General features: G+C 33.2%; 1 protein-coding gene across 2 annotated transcripts in view; it reads right to left on the bottom strand.

Moving 5' to 3' along the window:
* Positions 1–522: 522 nt before the first annotated feature.
* Positions 523–17,684, bottom strand: part of LOC143239707 (sodium-dependent serotonin transporter-like) — a 60,812-nt gene continuing 43,650 nt past the window's right edge. For both annotated transcript variants that reach the window (XM_076481116.1, XM_076481115.1), the window contains 7 exons: positions 17,117–17,241; positions 15,958–16,070; positions 14,154–14,285; positions 9,843–9,942; positions 6,916–7,016; positions 6,103–6,270; positions 523–2,945 (listed from right to left, as the gene is read on the bottom strand). In XM_076481116.1, coding sequence (XP_076337231.1) covers positions 2,853–2,945; positions 6,103–6,270; positions 6,916–7,016; positions 9,843–9,942; positions 14,154–14,285; positions 15,958–16,070; positions 17,117–17,241 — 832 coding nt within the window. In that variant the 3' untranslated portion in view covers positions 523–2,852. The remainder of the gene's footprint in view (positions 2,946–6,102; positions 6,271–6,915; positions 7,017–9,842; positions 9,943–14,153; positions 14,286–15,957; positions 16,071–17,116; positions 17,242–17,684) is intronic.

Here is a 17,684-nt window from a genome sequence, read left to right as displayed (position 1 = left end):
TGAAAGTTCATCTGATATTACTATTAACATTTACTGAAATTAGACTTATCACCTAACATTAGTTTAACTAATTTGTAGAACTGGTATTAGAAAAAATAAAACGTTTTTGTTATTATTATGTGGACTAGACTTTTGTATTCTTTTAAACTGAATTCCCACCCCATAAGAATCCACTCAGTAAGCGAAATCATTGCAGCGTTACCTTAGTTTCTCTATCACTGAGAACTGTTTGATTGTTTGTTGTTAAACAAAAAGCTAAACAATGGGCTATCTGTAGTCTACCCGCTACAGACGAACCATTGATCAAGTGTGTCGATAATTAATCTTTTAAGTAATGTGTCCTTGATCTTACTATTGATGCAGTAATACTTTTGGTTTAATATTTACGTCACGTGTACCACAATACGAGAGATGTAACGTTTTATCATGTTGATGGTAATAATCCAGTTTCTACGATATTTCAAACGTTTGTGGTTTTTTAAACGGCTTGAAGTTATAAGAAGGAAGATCAACACTGATACATTAACCATTGAAGATAACCATTTATTTAACCATATTTAACTAATTCCATTAAGATTATTTATTAAAATAAAGAAATGAAACATGTTGTATTCAACAGGAAATAAAGCGATAGACTACTAATACGTCTAAAGGGACTTAAAGTATAGTTAAACAAGTGGCTGTACTATCCAACTGGTTTGAAACGGTTGACAAAAACAGTCAACCGTTATTTACTGTTCTTGTTTTAATAATTAACTTAAATAAGCTTGTAATAAGAAAACATTTTTGTTGCAGAAGATTTGTCTAGGGTGCGTCCAATGTTTTGCCGTCTTATGCTAAATATTGTAGTGTGTAATAAACAGCGACATTTGTCTCTGTAATGTATGAAAATTGTTACAATATTATGCTAGTTACCGAAAACTAAGGTAAATATTATAATAACGTCATCTGTTTCTAGAACAAAGTTATTACAATAACATGTCGGATATCGTGGAATATTATATTAAATATTATAATGAGAAGATATTTTCCCAGAACATAGTTATAATAATATAATACTAATTACCATATTACATGGTAAAAAAATGAAAACATTTGTCTTCAAGACATACAAAAGTTATTAAATGTATATGTTATATATATATAAACAATCAAAACTGATATAATTCATATATTGTCCAACATAAGTAAACAATTTCTTTTGAATACTTAATTTTACTTATACGAGTAAACACTGTTGACAACAAAACACTCATTCTAAATCATTTACTGCGTTTTCATCTCATGGCTACAAAGATACAGTCACCTGGAATACTTACTTAAGTATCGACAGTATGATCAATAGGGAACTTAATGTTGTTAATCGACATGCGATCACTCACGACATGTGACCTAATTTATGGCTATAGTGTTACCACTGTTGAACTTCATTACTGCATACAACCTCTTAATGATAACAGTTTGATTACTTTTACTTTCTAGATGGCGTATATTAAACTTCTTGTAAAGACAGAGGCGACATTCCGAAAGAGACACATTTTACAAAATACGATTTCTACCAAAAATGATGCATCTGTTTAACTAATCAACTGTGGAAAGAAATGTGACATTTTATATGCAAATCTCCAGAAGTAGAATGCTTGTCTTAATTGAAAATAATATAAAAAATGGCTCATCCTTTCATTTGGCAACAGCAATAGTCAGGTGCGTAAGTATGTCCCTTCAATTGCAGGGAGACCCGATCGAAAAAGGGAATTCGGAGGGCCTGAAATCTTAAGAATTGCCGAGAAGGGGAATAGATGTAGTCACACTTCTGACAATAGTATTTGTGAAATGACACACCTGTCTCATTTAAACAGCAATGGGAAGATAACGGGTGTAACACACATGCTTCATCAGACAACAGTGGTGATATATCGAAAGTGACACAGTACCTAATCCAGCAAGTGTTGATAGACCAGAAGTAGTGCACCTATCTAATTAGACAACAGTGTTGATATACCGTGAATGATACACATATCTAATCGAACAACAGTGATGATCAACCGAAATCAACCTATCCAATTCAGCAACAGTGGCGATAAACTAGAAGAGATACATCTATCTAATCCAAAAACAGTTATGATAAACCGAATGTGACGCATATATTCAATCTAATAACAGCGGTGATGAACTGGAAGTGATGACGCACTTATCTAGTTCAAAAACTCTTGATAAACTAGAAGCGGCATACCTAGCTAATTCAACAACAGTAATCAAAAGTAATTCACTTTGCTAAACTAATAGCAGTAGTGAGAATCCGGATGTGACGATCTTGTTTCATCAAACAGCAGTGATAAGAAACTGGAAAAAACGCACTTTCCTAATCTAACACTTGTAGTGATAACTGGGAATGATAAGTCTACTTAAATTAACAAGGTTTCACCACCTTTTAGATTTTAACAATGTACGAGTAGTATATGATACACTAATAAAAGAAATAAACAATTGTACGTTTATCATAAAGTATCAAAAGCATGAAACAAATATGACTAGCTGTTCTTCGCATATTTAGAAAATTCTAATATCAGTGTGGTGTGGTACATAATACACAATACGTTGCCAGTTTTCTTATTAAACTAATGAAGATTTGATATAAAGACCTGCGTTTAAAGCTTTTGTAAAGTTCAACGTGACATTGTATATGGAAACAGAAAACAGCAAGAAGTTTTATATCCATGATCGGGGTTAAGCCTAACAAACACAAATAAATGAAATGTATGCATATTTCACTGACATAAATTGCACCTGTTCAAGGACAGAGTAGGCTAAGTAGCAGAGCACTAGTCTTTTTTTAGCAAGATGAAGCTTCTTCAAACACTTGCGTAGGAAGCGTTGATTGGTAGACTCTCGTGTTCTGCTTGGTTTACTCCGGGCTTCTCGGGTTGGAAAGCATCAATTACTCTCTGGAAAGAAGTGTGAGACAAATATTACTTTTATATGCAGGTCAAATCCGCGTAGAATTTAATATGTGTTTTACATTCTCACAGCATTTTGTTTGTAATAAATACTTAATAGCCTGTTTAAATGCATCGATGTACAGATACTTGAAGATAAAAATTAAAATAATGGGTCGGATAACGAGTTCTTCACTAATATACTCGTGTTATATGCTATATATACACGTGTATATATTTCTCTATCAGTACAGAAAATAATAAACATAAAAATCATAATGTGTATGTTTAATAGAGTTTTTGCACTGTATTTTATATAGTGTTTTCCTGGGTTATTCAAATGGTTGTCCATGTTTATCTCCCGTCAAACCAAACATGCTCGCCCTTTCAGCCGTGGGTGCGTCATAATGTTACAGTCGATCCCACTATTCGTTGGTAAAACAGTAGTCCAAGAGTTGGCGGTGAGTGGTGATGACTAGCTGCCTTCCCTCTAGTCTTACACTGCTAAATTAGGGACGGCTAGTGCAGATAGCCCTCGAGTAGCTTTGCGTGAAATTAAAAACAACATGTATATCAATTTAACTCACAGCTTAATGTACACAGCCTTTAATGCAATGATCGTTTTCACATATGAATCAATGTTTAAGCTCTTTATATATAATTTATGAAAAACAAATACTGTACGTTCCGGCACACAAACATGTAGTTTTATGTACTTTTTCTGTACAGTTGTCTAACTTGTATTTGGTTTTGATAAAACATAAATTAAAATAAAATTGTATAAATAAAGATTTAGGGCTTTCCGTTTATATTTCCAAATGAACCAAAACATTCTACAAAAGTAACGTAAACGCAGAAGATGTAATATCTGATAAGATGCTACCTTTATGATAAAATTTAAACTGGTGAACTGGTGAGTATTTTACTTATACCTCGGTAACTGTTGCACCAGAAATAACCAGAATAATATATTACTGGTGCATTTTTTCTCCTGAATACCTGGTGAGACAATGGTAATTTCATGAACTTACAATTCTTACATCCGGCTGCGATTCGCTTCAGTGGACACAACAGATAGCTTAATCTGGCTTTGTTCTAAAACAGATAAACTGACAGCAAACAAATGAATGTGGATTTGTTCTAAAACAAATACACCAACAGGAGATAGCTTCGTGTGACTTTGCTGTAAAACAACTAAACCGAAGGCCGTTTTTTCATATGGTATTTTTGCATATATATATATATATATATATATTGGATTTGGACATTCTACCATTCAGAATATATATAAATTCTCATCCTGAAGGTGAAGTAAAGTTGGTTATTTTTACTATGCAAATCGAAAGTTCGAATCCAATCTCTGTCAATCTTTCTTTTTTTCAAAGTTATTTTGATAAAAGTTTGTAATCGAGGCAGCCAGGTGTACGTGATGGACCCCAAAGCAAAAACGCTCAACGAACAGTTAATTATCATTATAGGCCCGGCATGGTCAAGCGTGGCCGTGCGACTCGCAATCTGAGGGTTTCGGGTTCGCATCCCCGTCGCGCCAAACATGCTCGTCCTTTCAGCCGTGGGGGCGTAGTCATAATATTACGGTCAATCCCATTATTCGTTGGTAAAAGAGTAGCCCAAGAGTTAGCGGTGGGTGGTGATGACTAGCTGCCTTCCCTCTAGTCTTACACTGCTAAATTAGGGATGGTTAGCGCAGAGAGCCCTCGAGTAGCTTTGCGCGAAATTAAAAAAAAAGAATCATTATAGTAAGATTATTGGATGGAAAATTATAGAAATGAAGTTATAATATAGAAAAGTGACCATAATAATTTTGAGGAAATGATGTAGAAGAGACTATTTGTCCTGTTTTGCAACTGAGACCACAATTAAGTTAACTATGACATCAACTTCTGTAGTCATAGGCTGGGACACATACACATCAAATGAATAAATAATCAAACTTAATTATGTTAATAACCTTATCCAGCTCTGCCTCGCTCCGTTTAATAAAGTTAGGTATAAAAATTGGACTACAGACGTTTTTCACATGATTGTAGTGACTATTTAATACCAACGAAAATCTTCTGCCTGTTTATGGATACATTTCACAATGAAAATATTTTGGGGGATATTTCTTGCTTCTCGATGGAGACTATAGATTTTCATAGAAGTAAAATTCAAGATTCTTATTAAATTTTGCGCATTAAATGTACAAAATTCACACAGTGAAAATATTGACCACATTTTTACTGTAAAATAGGCTGTTTTGAACATGAATTGACGCAACTGCTTTGTAATTTCTGTTAAGTTTCTCGACTCGGCTGCTACATTTTTCATTTCCGATCTACTTCCTCTGTTTTACGACAATTTTCCGGAAGAATTAACGCTATTGAAAATACTCACAGAGATACTGTTCATTTTTTTCCAATTTACGTATGTTTCCAGGACAGTAAAGATGGAGGATTGTAGTTTTCTTAAAATAACTTCCAAAATGGTTAAGGTAAGACATTTGAAGTGTGTTAAAAAAGCTTTAAAAAGAAACCAACTATGAACTGAGAGTCACTTTTATTTGTAGGCTTTCATCAAGGGCAGAGTTGAGAATAAAATTTACCGCTCATGAAAAGCAATCAGATTATATATTTACTTAAGTTTAAATTAAAAATAATAACAACATTTGTAAAACCGCTATCAAGCATAAAGATTTATAGCATAACCGTGAAGTACTCAAGAATCATTGTAATCAGTATGACCAATTATTGCATTATCACTCTTTTGGGGAACCGAATGTTAACTGTCCATTATTTACTGATCTCAGTATGGATTATCCACTTTCAGGCAAGTAAAATATTAAATATTTACTCTGAAGCAGCATTTTCTGGAGTTGCAGCCCTCTGAGGGCACTTTTATGAGTCAAAAATCACAAGATCTCCTGCTCTATTATGACACCCAGTAAGCGGCTAATTTTTATGAGATATATGTATATTCCCCAACCCCAGTTTCGTACCTGGATTGGAGCTTGAAAGTGAGAGTGAGATAAAACACGATGCTGTGTAACATAAAAGTTCTTACTTGAAAGAAAGTGGTGTATAGGACGGTGGTTTTAAAATAGATATTTTATGTGTATAAAAAATTCAAAATTTTACTTTCGGACTATAGAACATGTTAAAGCTATTACCTGAGTGAAGGTTCCAGGTGTAATTATGATACGATATATCATGTATATTGGGATAAATGACAAGGACGATACTGTTAAGAGCCAACCAACAGTTATAGACCACTTTGGATACTGGTAATCTTGCCATTCCAAGTCCTTATAATAAATCATAGCGAACAGGAAAATGCACTGTGAATAGAGGAAACACAATGACAAACGACCATAATAAAGAACTATGTATAATAGAGACGTAATACGAGAAATGATAGTGAATATCAAGTGTTTTACGAATTATACATTTTAAGGCCTAGCTTACAAACTAGGAACAATGCAAAATTTTCATTGTTTGCAAGAAACGTTAATAATTATTCGAAACAGTGCACATAGTATTTGTACAGTTGTTGTTTGTTATTGAGCACAAAATATACAAGAGCTTATTTGTACTCTATCTACAACGAGTATCGAAACCCGATTTCTAGCGGTATAAGTCCACTGACACACCATTGTTCCATATGTAACAGATGCAAACTTAATTATTTATACAAGAAACGCTATCAATTATTCAATGCAGCACAAGCGCTATTTGTATAGAAACGACAGTAATAGTGATCCATGTGTGATGCATAATTACACTTAACTATATGTAATGCACATTAACAATAATTATGAATTATGAGCAATAGAGACAGTATTTATACACCAACGACAGCAGCAATCAACAATGAGGATAAAAATGGTAAGTTAAAGCCGACTGAGGCTAGAGAAAGGTAAAGACCTCATATAAGAAATTCCTTCAGCGAATGTTCAACAAGTTCCATGTACAGTATAACTTACGAATATAAAAATAGGGCTGACGTAGGTCCAGCAGAGCCTCCAAAAGATCCCAGGTCTCAATCCTAGCATTTTCTGTACTTGTCCCGAAAACCGCTGAGCTCCTAAGATGCATACAATAGAAGTTTGTCAAAATATATTTTTATGATATTTTTAAAACATTAAGCCTATATATATCTTTTTTCGCATACATCTGTATATACAACTTTATAACAAATCGGAATTTTAGGTAAAACAATAATAGATGTGAGAAACAAACTGCATATATATAAAGTATTGCCTGTATTCTCTTTTGTTCTTGTTGAAAATAAGTGTGTGACAGAGCAACAGCGTCAAACTAAAACTTTTGAAAACTCCCACAAACTAACAGATACTCCCCGAGGCTCATCGTTTAGTCTGGGGATTTATTACGTAACAAACTGTCTTTCGATACAATAGTCTATTGTGTAGCTGTACAAGTAACAAAGAGATATTCTAGTTCCTATGGGACCCGGCATGGCCAGGTGGTTAAGATACTCGACTCGTAATCCGAGGGTCACGGGTTCGAATCACCGTCACACCAAACATGCTTGCCCTTTCAGCCGTGGGGGCGTTATAATGTGACAGTCAATCCCTTTATTCATTGGTAAAAGAGTAGCCCAAGAGTTGGCGGTGGGTGGTGATTACTAGCTGCCTTCCCACTAATTTTACTCTGCTAAATTAGGGACGGCTAGCGCAGATAGCCTTCGTGTAGCTTTGCGCAAAATTAAAAACAAACCAAACTGTCCTTTGGACTGCTGTGCAGGTTTGCTAGTGAGATATGTCCGTCCCGAACAATTTTTGAAGAAAAATCAATTATGGGCCAAGTTTCTGTGGGTTACATCCTGAGTTGCTATACAAGAAATTAGTGTTGATGAGTGTTATTGTGTGTGTATATGTATATGCGTATAGACCTCGCATTCTCTAGAGAAATTCATTCTTGTAGGGGTGTTGTTATAATGTATGATTCTTTACTTGTTGTGCACAAATTCAGTTTACAAATGTCGCTTTTTCGCTGTACCCTAGAATCAATTTGGTGAAATACATTTCTGTATTATCTCATCTCAAGTGTTTATTACATACGAGTTATGTGTTCCTCAAAGTTTCGCATTACATGTTTTATTACATAACATTTCCATTGTTCAATACTTGGCAGAAAGCCCGTTGCTTTAAGTTCTAAAATCTTCCAGTGTTTACCAATTACACTGTCTGTATTGGTTATTTCATATAATGTCAGATATTTTTACAGATGTGTGTTTTTTGTTGTTGTTAATTTTTGATGTAGCTGAAGCTCACGTTTTCGAAACATGTATCTAATATTCAATTTATCTTTCTTGTATATAGGATATTTAATACCCTAAAGGACTAAAACAGAAGATGTAGGTGTTACTGCTTGACACCTAAACAGAGTGGAGTTTACTAATATTACGCAGTGTATTTTATACTTTTGATCAACATTTTTATTCAGTGTCAACCTGTTTTAGGCAAGGAATGCGACATATTTTTTAGAAAATATTATTATAATTCGTAAACAGATGGCGCTACAATTTCTACAGAAAAGTTCAAAATAGTTAATGAGCTTAACGAGCAATAATTGCCTTTAAACTACCACATAATTTGTAAGTATAGAATTAAGATGTCACTGTAATTATATTATAAAGAAAACTCTTTAAATTGTTAACATCATTAGTCATATCGTAATTTCACTGGTTCTAGTTATCCAAACAAGTAAACGACTGAAACATCTTCAGATACTTATTGCTAGAGAAGATTAATCGTGAAAAGCTGTGGTCACAGAACATTCTATGACGTTATCCCATATGTATGTACATTCACAGTAACAAAAAATAAGTGGAATAAGCAGGACAGTCACACCATGACCCATAATTTGAAGTCTTAGAGGCGTATCCAAATACTGTGCAAGTTTTATATAAAAAGGACTGATTTCATAATAGCAGTAATAATAAAAAGGAAACCATAAAAATAAGATTCGGCATGACGAAAATAAAAACAATTTTATCAGATTTTTATCACCAGATTTAATATCTATAGATATAGCTTTCAATTTTTCTGTTCAAAGCTGACGTGTCTCTACAAAGAAAACAATATTGTAGAAACATATTTTCTGAGGTTTATCGATTTTTGTAATTCTGTATATTACGTCGTTTCTCACTATTATTATAATAAAACAAGACGTATCTTTTGCATACATTAGCACGAGCAAGGTGAGATGGAAGCTTGTTCAATAAATATTAAACTTGAATTAAAAAACAACGATTGAGTTCGCATTAGTTCCCTAGATAGTTAACTTAGATATTTCACAGTTTTGTATTAGGCCTAAGAAATGACCTAGAAGTTGCTTTGAACTATTAAAAAAATGTGTTTATTCGCAAATGACCAACCGTTATTGCTTTCGAAAATCGTGATTGGTATAGCAAGCGTGCGAACATACAAGAAGAGTTAATATTGTTTCAATAGATAACAGTCACCGATGGAAGGTAATGTTATTCCTTATCATTTTTAATTAGCTTTATTAGGAGATCATTGTACATATGTGATAGTGGGTACAAGAGAAAGGAGCACAGGGAAATATTGCTTCACGGCCTTCGCTGCGCGGACGACCAAGACCACAATGTTTCAACTGATAAAAAGACAGTTTATGGAATCAGAAACATTAAAAAGCGAATATAATTTTTCCAAGATTAGAAACTGACTATTAACGTGTATGTAATTTTTACTGGATGAAATTACAGTTTCTATCCCATGTTGGAAAATGAATGTAATTTCTGTTCAGACTTAAATTTAACAATTCGTGTATAAAATAAATTAGTCTGCTAGTTGACATTAACTAGATGAATTCTGAAGTTTGAAGTAGGTCAAAAGCGTTAGTGTTATTCAGAAAAATTACTCACCATAAAGCCAGCAAACTGTAGCTGCCTCCACAAAGACGACAAACAACACGGATATCGATGTACCATAAGAATCCAGTAAATTTACCACATAGTTACCACCCTGCGAGAAAAGTGAATGAAGAAAATGAAACTGTCACTTTACATACTAAATATGACTGTGAAAACATTTTACTATTACTATACTTTATCCAGCTGGAGCCAACCATAATATTTATTGTGTATTTAAATTCCAACAAGCTAAGCTTTTTTTACCAGTTCTATTAAACTCTGTTGCCAAACTTGTTATCCCATTTATTGAACTCTAACTAGCGAAAACCTTATTGTCATAGTAAGTATAAAGCTAATATCAAGCTAAAACTCTGATTGTTACCTCACACATCAAGCTAAAAACTGTCGTTGCTACCAAATGTATCAAACTCTAACTAGAGCCAAGGCACTCGTTATTACCTCATGTATCAAGTTATAACTAGTTAAAACTGTTGTTACTTCTAAATTTGCGAAGCCTGAATAAACCATATTTCCTGCTCTTACTGCATTTATCAATCTTTAATTAATCAAAACCGTTTGAGTAGAAATATATTTAAATACATGAAACGATGTATAAACAGAACACGTGTTTCATTGTTGTTGAACCTAATCTATTTAACTCAAATGTTGAAACAACTTCAAAATCATTAGGAAAATACTCTGAATAAAGATTCGTTAATGTACTTACACATTATAATACATACTGTTAATTAGTCGTAATAGAAAATTACAGGTAATTCTTTAAGTTATTAGTAGGATACTATTTTCAGAATTTGCTAAATACAGGTTAGCAGAAAGGACATACATATGTCTAAGCAGAATATACACAGGTACGTTGTGTTTGGATATATATAAATAGGAGATGCTCACGTAGATTTAATTACTACTATAGGCAGGTGAATAAACAGAAAATATTAGTGTAGAATACTCAGATATCCTGATTTCCCGTTCAGAAAAGAATGTTAATCGCAAATAAGAGAAGGAACAACGGAAAATATATTGCAACAAATCTGAATGTCTGACCCTGACTTGTCTTCAAGGTGGAAAGAGACTGATCATTGTGTGCAAGGTGATATTTATTTATATCAAAGGTAAACACTGGGACAGATGGAGCGTTTGTACCCTCATAATGTCGTCTCACTAGTTTCTTACTTTCTAGCATTGTATTCTTTTAGGTTACAGTTGAAACATCTTTTACCCTATGGTTTGCTTCCTCTTTCTTAGGTAAACAACTCTCTACTTAAAGACTTTCTTCTGTAGTTATTGGTAGTACCCCCATTTAAGTGGCAGTTGAAATATCTTTTACTTGCGGTTTACTTGCTTCCTTCAGTTGTCTAACAAATTATTTCACTTCTTCTATACTTCCACTAAATCAATTTATTTTCTACACTATTTGATCTAATACGTTCATAATTCCTGAATAATGAATTCAGTTGTCGGTTTGCAAGTTTATCTGATTCTAGTTCCAATACCAACTAAACGTGACGTACTCCAACTTTTCTTTAACCTAATTTGAATATTCTTATCTATACATTAGTTACGTGACAACAAATCCATTCTTTGTATCCTTATAAGGTAACTGGTCAAGTATTTCCATGTTTTTTAAAAGTTCAGCTAAGATCTCAACTTAACTTTTTACTCTGCTTCTGACTTCGACTTTGGAAACTTCTTTCTGGTATGTTGTCTGAAACTTTGATAAGAAAGCCACATGTTCTGCATAATTGTTATGGCTCTGCCATTCCATAAGCTCCATTGTGGCACAGAGATATGTCTGAGAACTCCCACCACTAGAAACCGGATTCGATACAGATTACATAAATGATGATAAAGCTATTCTTTTTAAATGGGCGTCAAGTTAAAAAGTTTATTTTTATTACAAGCCATTCTCTTTATAAATGATTTTAAACTGAATCTGATTTGCCTCCCATGGTATCTTTCCATTGTAGTTTGTTAGTTTCATGATGAGACGATGTTGGTGAAAGAGACTGCCACATTCTGTAACTTGCTGAGATAGTAGTATATATGAAAATTCAGGAATATTCCGAGTCATAGACGGCACAAAAGTAGTAGGAACATGTGTGTGTGTGCCAGATGGATTCTTCTATATTTAAAGGTGTTGAGGATGAAAGTATTGGGCAAGTACAGAGAAATGTGTGGATAGATTACTCTTGCATTTTCCAGATGTTTTATTTTGCCAGTGCTATTCATTTTAATTTGTTGGTTTAGCAGTTATAATATTTTTCTACTTCTTTTTTGTCCTTTTTTTTACTTCTTTCGTTTGTCGTTATGACCTTTTATCACTTAATAGATGTCTTTTTTATCTGATCATTTTTATCATTGTAATCTTTCTAAACATCTTCAACAGATTCGTTGATCTGTTCTTCAACGATTTTTTATTTCAGTACATAATTCTTCTTTAACTTTTAAGCCTTTTCTTTAAACTACTCCCTCAAATTGCTTTCTCTTTCTTCTTGATCTTGCTATATGTTTCATCGTTTCCATTGAATTTTTCTCCGTTTTTGAACACTTGTCGTTATCTTGAAATTCAGTTGGAATTGTATTTTATTTTTACCAAATATCCCATTGCTGACATCAATGCTGTAAAGTTGAGTGGTTTCTTTTTTGATTATTCGGTAAAAATAATACAAAGTTTAGTTCCTTCGGTGAATGGAAAGCATTTTGTTTATTCAAATAAGTTTTATAACTTAATCAGTTTTACTAACGATAAGCAAGAAATTAACATAACTCATAAATTAAGCTTTAAGTTCCTTAATAGGCTTAACATATCATCACTACGTTTCTAAAAGTTTCTAAACTAAAACATTACAAAACTTAGCTTACAACAATATAAAATAATGATGCTTAAACTGCAGTTTGTAGAACAGCCAACCATATAAATAGAAGATACACACTTTACAGTGCACGTGGTTGAACACAGAGTATGCATAAGCAGAAGGTATTCGTAGAGGTTGCGAGTATATATTAACAAAGAACAATCTAATACGTTACCGCTGAAAGAAATAGAATATATGTATTTGGTATAACACAGAAGTGTATATATGGTTAGAGGATACGTAGGTTGTACTTAGTAGAATACATTAGTAAATATAGTATATAACCAGAATTTAAAGGTAGATTGTAGTTGGTAGAACACACATATATATAAACAGAATATCTCCAGATAGATTGTACTTAGTAAAACACATTTGGATATATAAAGAGAGGATACCTACACGGTATTCGTAGAATACACAAATACGTAAACAACAGATAAATAGGTTGTAATCAGTAAAACAAAAGATACATAAACAACAGATACATATGCTGTAATCGGTAGAATACACACATATAAATAGATGATACATAGACAGGGGCATACTCATTGAGGGTCAGAAGGACCAAACGATCATTCCGATATCCTAAAAAGTAGTCTAGAAGCTGTTGCTCTTGTGTTTTTAAATAAATAAGCTTTGAATACTTCGTTATACAAGTTTCATTTAGGGTAAAACACTTAAGTTTTTTTTGTAAAAGAGTGTGTGTGTTTATGTGTTTTTCTTATAGCAAAGCCACATCGGGCTATCTGTTGAGCCCATCGAGGGGAATCGAACCCCTAATTTTAGCGTTGTAAATCCGTAGACATACCGCAGTACTAGCGTGGGGCGTTTGTAAAAGAAGGTTAGAGGTCCCCATTTTTGGAAAAAACTCCTCCTTGCAATATAGTGCTCGCTACGTTCTGATTGGTTGTAGATGGTAGAATACACATTATATAAAAAGAAAACATCATGCGATTGTATACAGATTATATAAAACAGCAGATGTTATAGTTGTTAGAACACACATTATGTAAATAGAGCCTATCCATGCTGTAGATGGTACAACATACTTTATATGATCAGAAGATACGTATTTTGCAATTGGTAGAGCACAAATTATATAAACAGAAGATACGCTTGTTTTAATAGATGAAACACAGATTTTATAAATAGAAGATACGTAATCTGTAGTTGGAAGAACACACGTTACATAAACAGAAAATACTCATGTATGATTTAATCGCAAGAACATACATTACAGAAACAAAAAAAAACACACTCGCATATGTTGTAGTTAGCAGAACACACATGGTATAAACAATAGATACGTATATTGTAGATGCTAGAACACACATTATATAACAAAAAGATACATATGTTGTAGCTGAAAGAACACAAGTGAGATAAACAGAAGGAATTTCCGTATGTTTTAGTTAGTAGAACACACGTTATATAAACAGAAGATACTCACGTATGTCGTAGTTGGTAAAGCACACAGATAAATAAATAGGATCAAAATCCCAACGAATATTTCTCGATGTCGACGCAGTACAGTGGGATATTCATCGCACAGACCTGTTATCATGGCTTCTAAACCACCAAACTATAAATAGTCACATACAAATCAGTTGAAATCGGGCAAATTTCAAGTATTATTATTTGGTACATTGTTATGAAAGAGGAAAAGTATATAATATTACGTTATAGGAAAAAAAATGTACTGACTTGAAACACGATATTTGATTCTGAGTTAAATTATATAGTTTCTTTTATTGACTGTTAAGTTATATTTTAAACGTGAGAAAAAAGTCGAATACCCAAATGCAGTTAGTAAAACGTTTGTAATTTCAGAGATGTTATGATTTAAAATATAATTCTCAGGATTTAAAATATCTCTTTACTAGTGGCCTTAAAGATTAATGCATTTAATAAACTGGTAAAAGGTATTGGTAAAAGAAGGCATATTTTTCCTTAGTTTCCTTACTGTGTTTCCTAATTCTGTCACGACTTGCTTGCGTTTACTTCTATACGTGTGTGTGGGGATCGGATATTCATTATTTTCATAGTTAGTAACTTTTCACCTTAGATGACTGTTTGGTAATTCGAGGTTATACATGCGCACAATGACCAAATAATGAGAGATGCCTGGTTTCGAATGTGTAAATGAAAAAATGCAGAGATCTGTGACAAGTTTGACCACAAGATGAAAATCAAGTTAAAACACTCTGATTACTGAAACACAAAAAGAAACACACAGAAAATAATCTTATCATCTGGTGGAAAGACTATTGAAAGTTATGTATTTATACGGTAAACTAACTGGAAGTAAAGCGAAATACACGCGATCTGTAGTCTGAAGAATACAGACAACATGAATAAAATTTGCACAGCCAGTCTTGTCTTTTCCAAAATCAAAGATTCATCTTTCTTAACAAACCGTATTTGCAATACACACTCTCTTTAGAGCTGAACAAATCCAGATCCAGAGAGGGTGCATTGGAGATATTGTCCTTTAAGAAAAGGGGTGCATTAAAGATATTGTCCCTTAGGAAGGGGTGCATTGGAGATATTGTTCCTTAGAAAGGGGGTGCATTGGAGATATTGTTGATTCTTCTTAATGCGTTAAAAATCATACGATCATATTATTTTTTGAAACACTAGGGAGAATAATCTTAGATGGAGTGGAGTGAAATGTCAGGATGCAAGACTCAGCCCAACACCCCTATAACGCTGGCGAAATGGGGAAGAATCTCTGTTCCATGAGACAGTCATAAAGGTATCCTACTGACTCGTGGTTAAGAAAAACATAATGTAACTGTGGATGTATTTTGACTAGTCAAACAACAACAACAGAAAAACAACTAGCACTTCAAGTTGAATTTTGCATAGGACCTCAATTGGATTTTACGTTTCGAAATTAAAATTGAAAGAAAAAGTTAAAATTTTCGTAAATAAAGAATGACATACTATGCAGAGTAGCACTAGTATGCTACAACCGCATAGTTTACTATGTCAACAGTTTATCCTGTTGTTTGGGTCTAATGTAATGTTTCACAAGTTCAATGTAATGAATTACCACCTATTTTTATTCACCTTGTTTTCTTGTCCCACAATAAGGTTTCATTATTTACCCATCTTTAGTTAATATGTCGTCTAGCCTTAAGCTAATGTTTAACAAGCTCTTTGCATTACTTCCCTATTTTACCCACTTTTTTCTACTAGTGCTGTCTCAGTCTAGTTTCATATGCTTTACGTATTTTTCCAGATCTACTTACCGTGCTGTCTAGGCCTAACGTTATTAACATGATGAAGAACAGGACTGACCAAAATGCAGAACCTTTCATGGTCGCTATTGCTTCTGGATACACCACAAATACAAGGCCTGGCCCTATGTAACCAGACAGTGATTATTAAACACTGGGTAATGAGATGTTAACAAAAAGCGTTAAAAAAAAGAGATAAATTTAATAACGTATATGTTGCTCGTGAGACATATTTTAAATGTAAAATTAGACATGTTTTCTGAGATCAGTTGCCTTAAGAACATTTAAATATCTACTTTAATTATCTTCTGTTTCAACTTGTGTACCAGGAGTGTAATGCTGGAACACCTGAAATTGAAGCTAAATCCCAACAATTCACAACTAAGAATATCTACACCTGCAACTGAATGTACTTTATAACCAAACACTTAAGAGTCCCAGAAATCAGTTTATATTTGTGTTCACTAGTAGAGCTTGCACATGCACACACTCTCCTTCAGGAGCTGGCGTCAAGCGAATGTTCCAGTTCAATAGAATGTGACAGAGCATTAAAATATTAAAATGTTTTTGTCATATGTCAAGTATTTATTAAAATATACGAATAAGAGATTAAAGCACTTAATAGAATTGAATTTTGCAGTTTACAATGCACATATTTTATAAAGATTTATCATTTACGTAATAGACAACAAAGTTATTTTTTTATATAGATATTTTTATTGGCAGGACAGGAGGCATGAAAGGTATTATAAGAGTCAGAGTTGTTAATACTATAGTGCAATTAAAAATATAATAAAATAATAAGATATGCAAATTTAAAACTTGTTTTGATAGTGATTTTAATTTGATGCCCAGTTGTTGTTGCTTTTTGCATCTTAACCTGAAAAACTCAGTTGTTTGTTTTTCTCGCTAACATATGCATAACCAATTTGATAATAACGTAACTTATCTCAAACAGTTAGTGGGGCACGTATTTTCTTTATTTAAATACTGACTCATAAATGAGACCTTTACCCTGATGGTGACGTAACACGTCTGACAACTTTTGACAGAGATCCGACTCTATAAAATTTAGTACTACACTGTTGTTGTCTACAGAGTTTTATTCTAATAGTATAAGAGAAAAATCCTTCACAAGGAAGTAGTTTAAATATTATATATTGGTACTAACCATCAGTAGCGACGGTCCGGATGTCTTTCTGTGACATGTGGGCCATATAGCCTAAAACTGAGAAAATAACAAAGCCAGCTAGGAAGCTTGTGAGACAGTTGATACTGCTGGTAATTATAGCATCCCTAATGGAGAAACAAATATGTACATAGATTATTAAAACAATATCGATTCTAAATCAGTACATTTTCTTTATCTACTTATGAGGAAATTAAACAATATAATGTTACATATAGACCTAGTTAACAATATGTTACAGTGATACAAAAATAGTTAGAAGATCCCTGTTTATTTGATTTTTTTATTCAAAATTTTGTAGGATACTATTAAGCTCGTATAACCAGTCATTGTTGTACGATGCTGTTAAGCTCGTATAACCGGTCATTGTTGTACGATGTTGTTAAACTCATATAACCGGTCATTGTTGTACGATACTGTTAAACTTATATAACCGGTCATTGTTGTACGATGCTGTTAAACTCATATAACCAGTTATTGTTGTACGATGCTGTTAAACTCATATAACCGGTCATTGTTGTACGATGCTGTTAAACTTATATAACCGGTC

Source organism: Tachypleus tridentatus, chromosome 13 (genome assembly GCF_004210375.1).
Source record: "Tachypleus tridentatus isolate NWPU-2018 chromosome 13, ASM421037v1, whole genome shotgun sequence".
Taxonomy (NCBI): Eukaryota; Metazoa; Arthropoda; class Merostomata; order Xiphosura; family Limulidae; genus Tachypleus; species Tachypleus tridentatus.
Note: the sequence above shows the minus strand (reverse complement) of the source record. Positions and strands in the feature narration are given on the sequence as shown.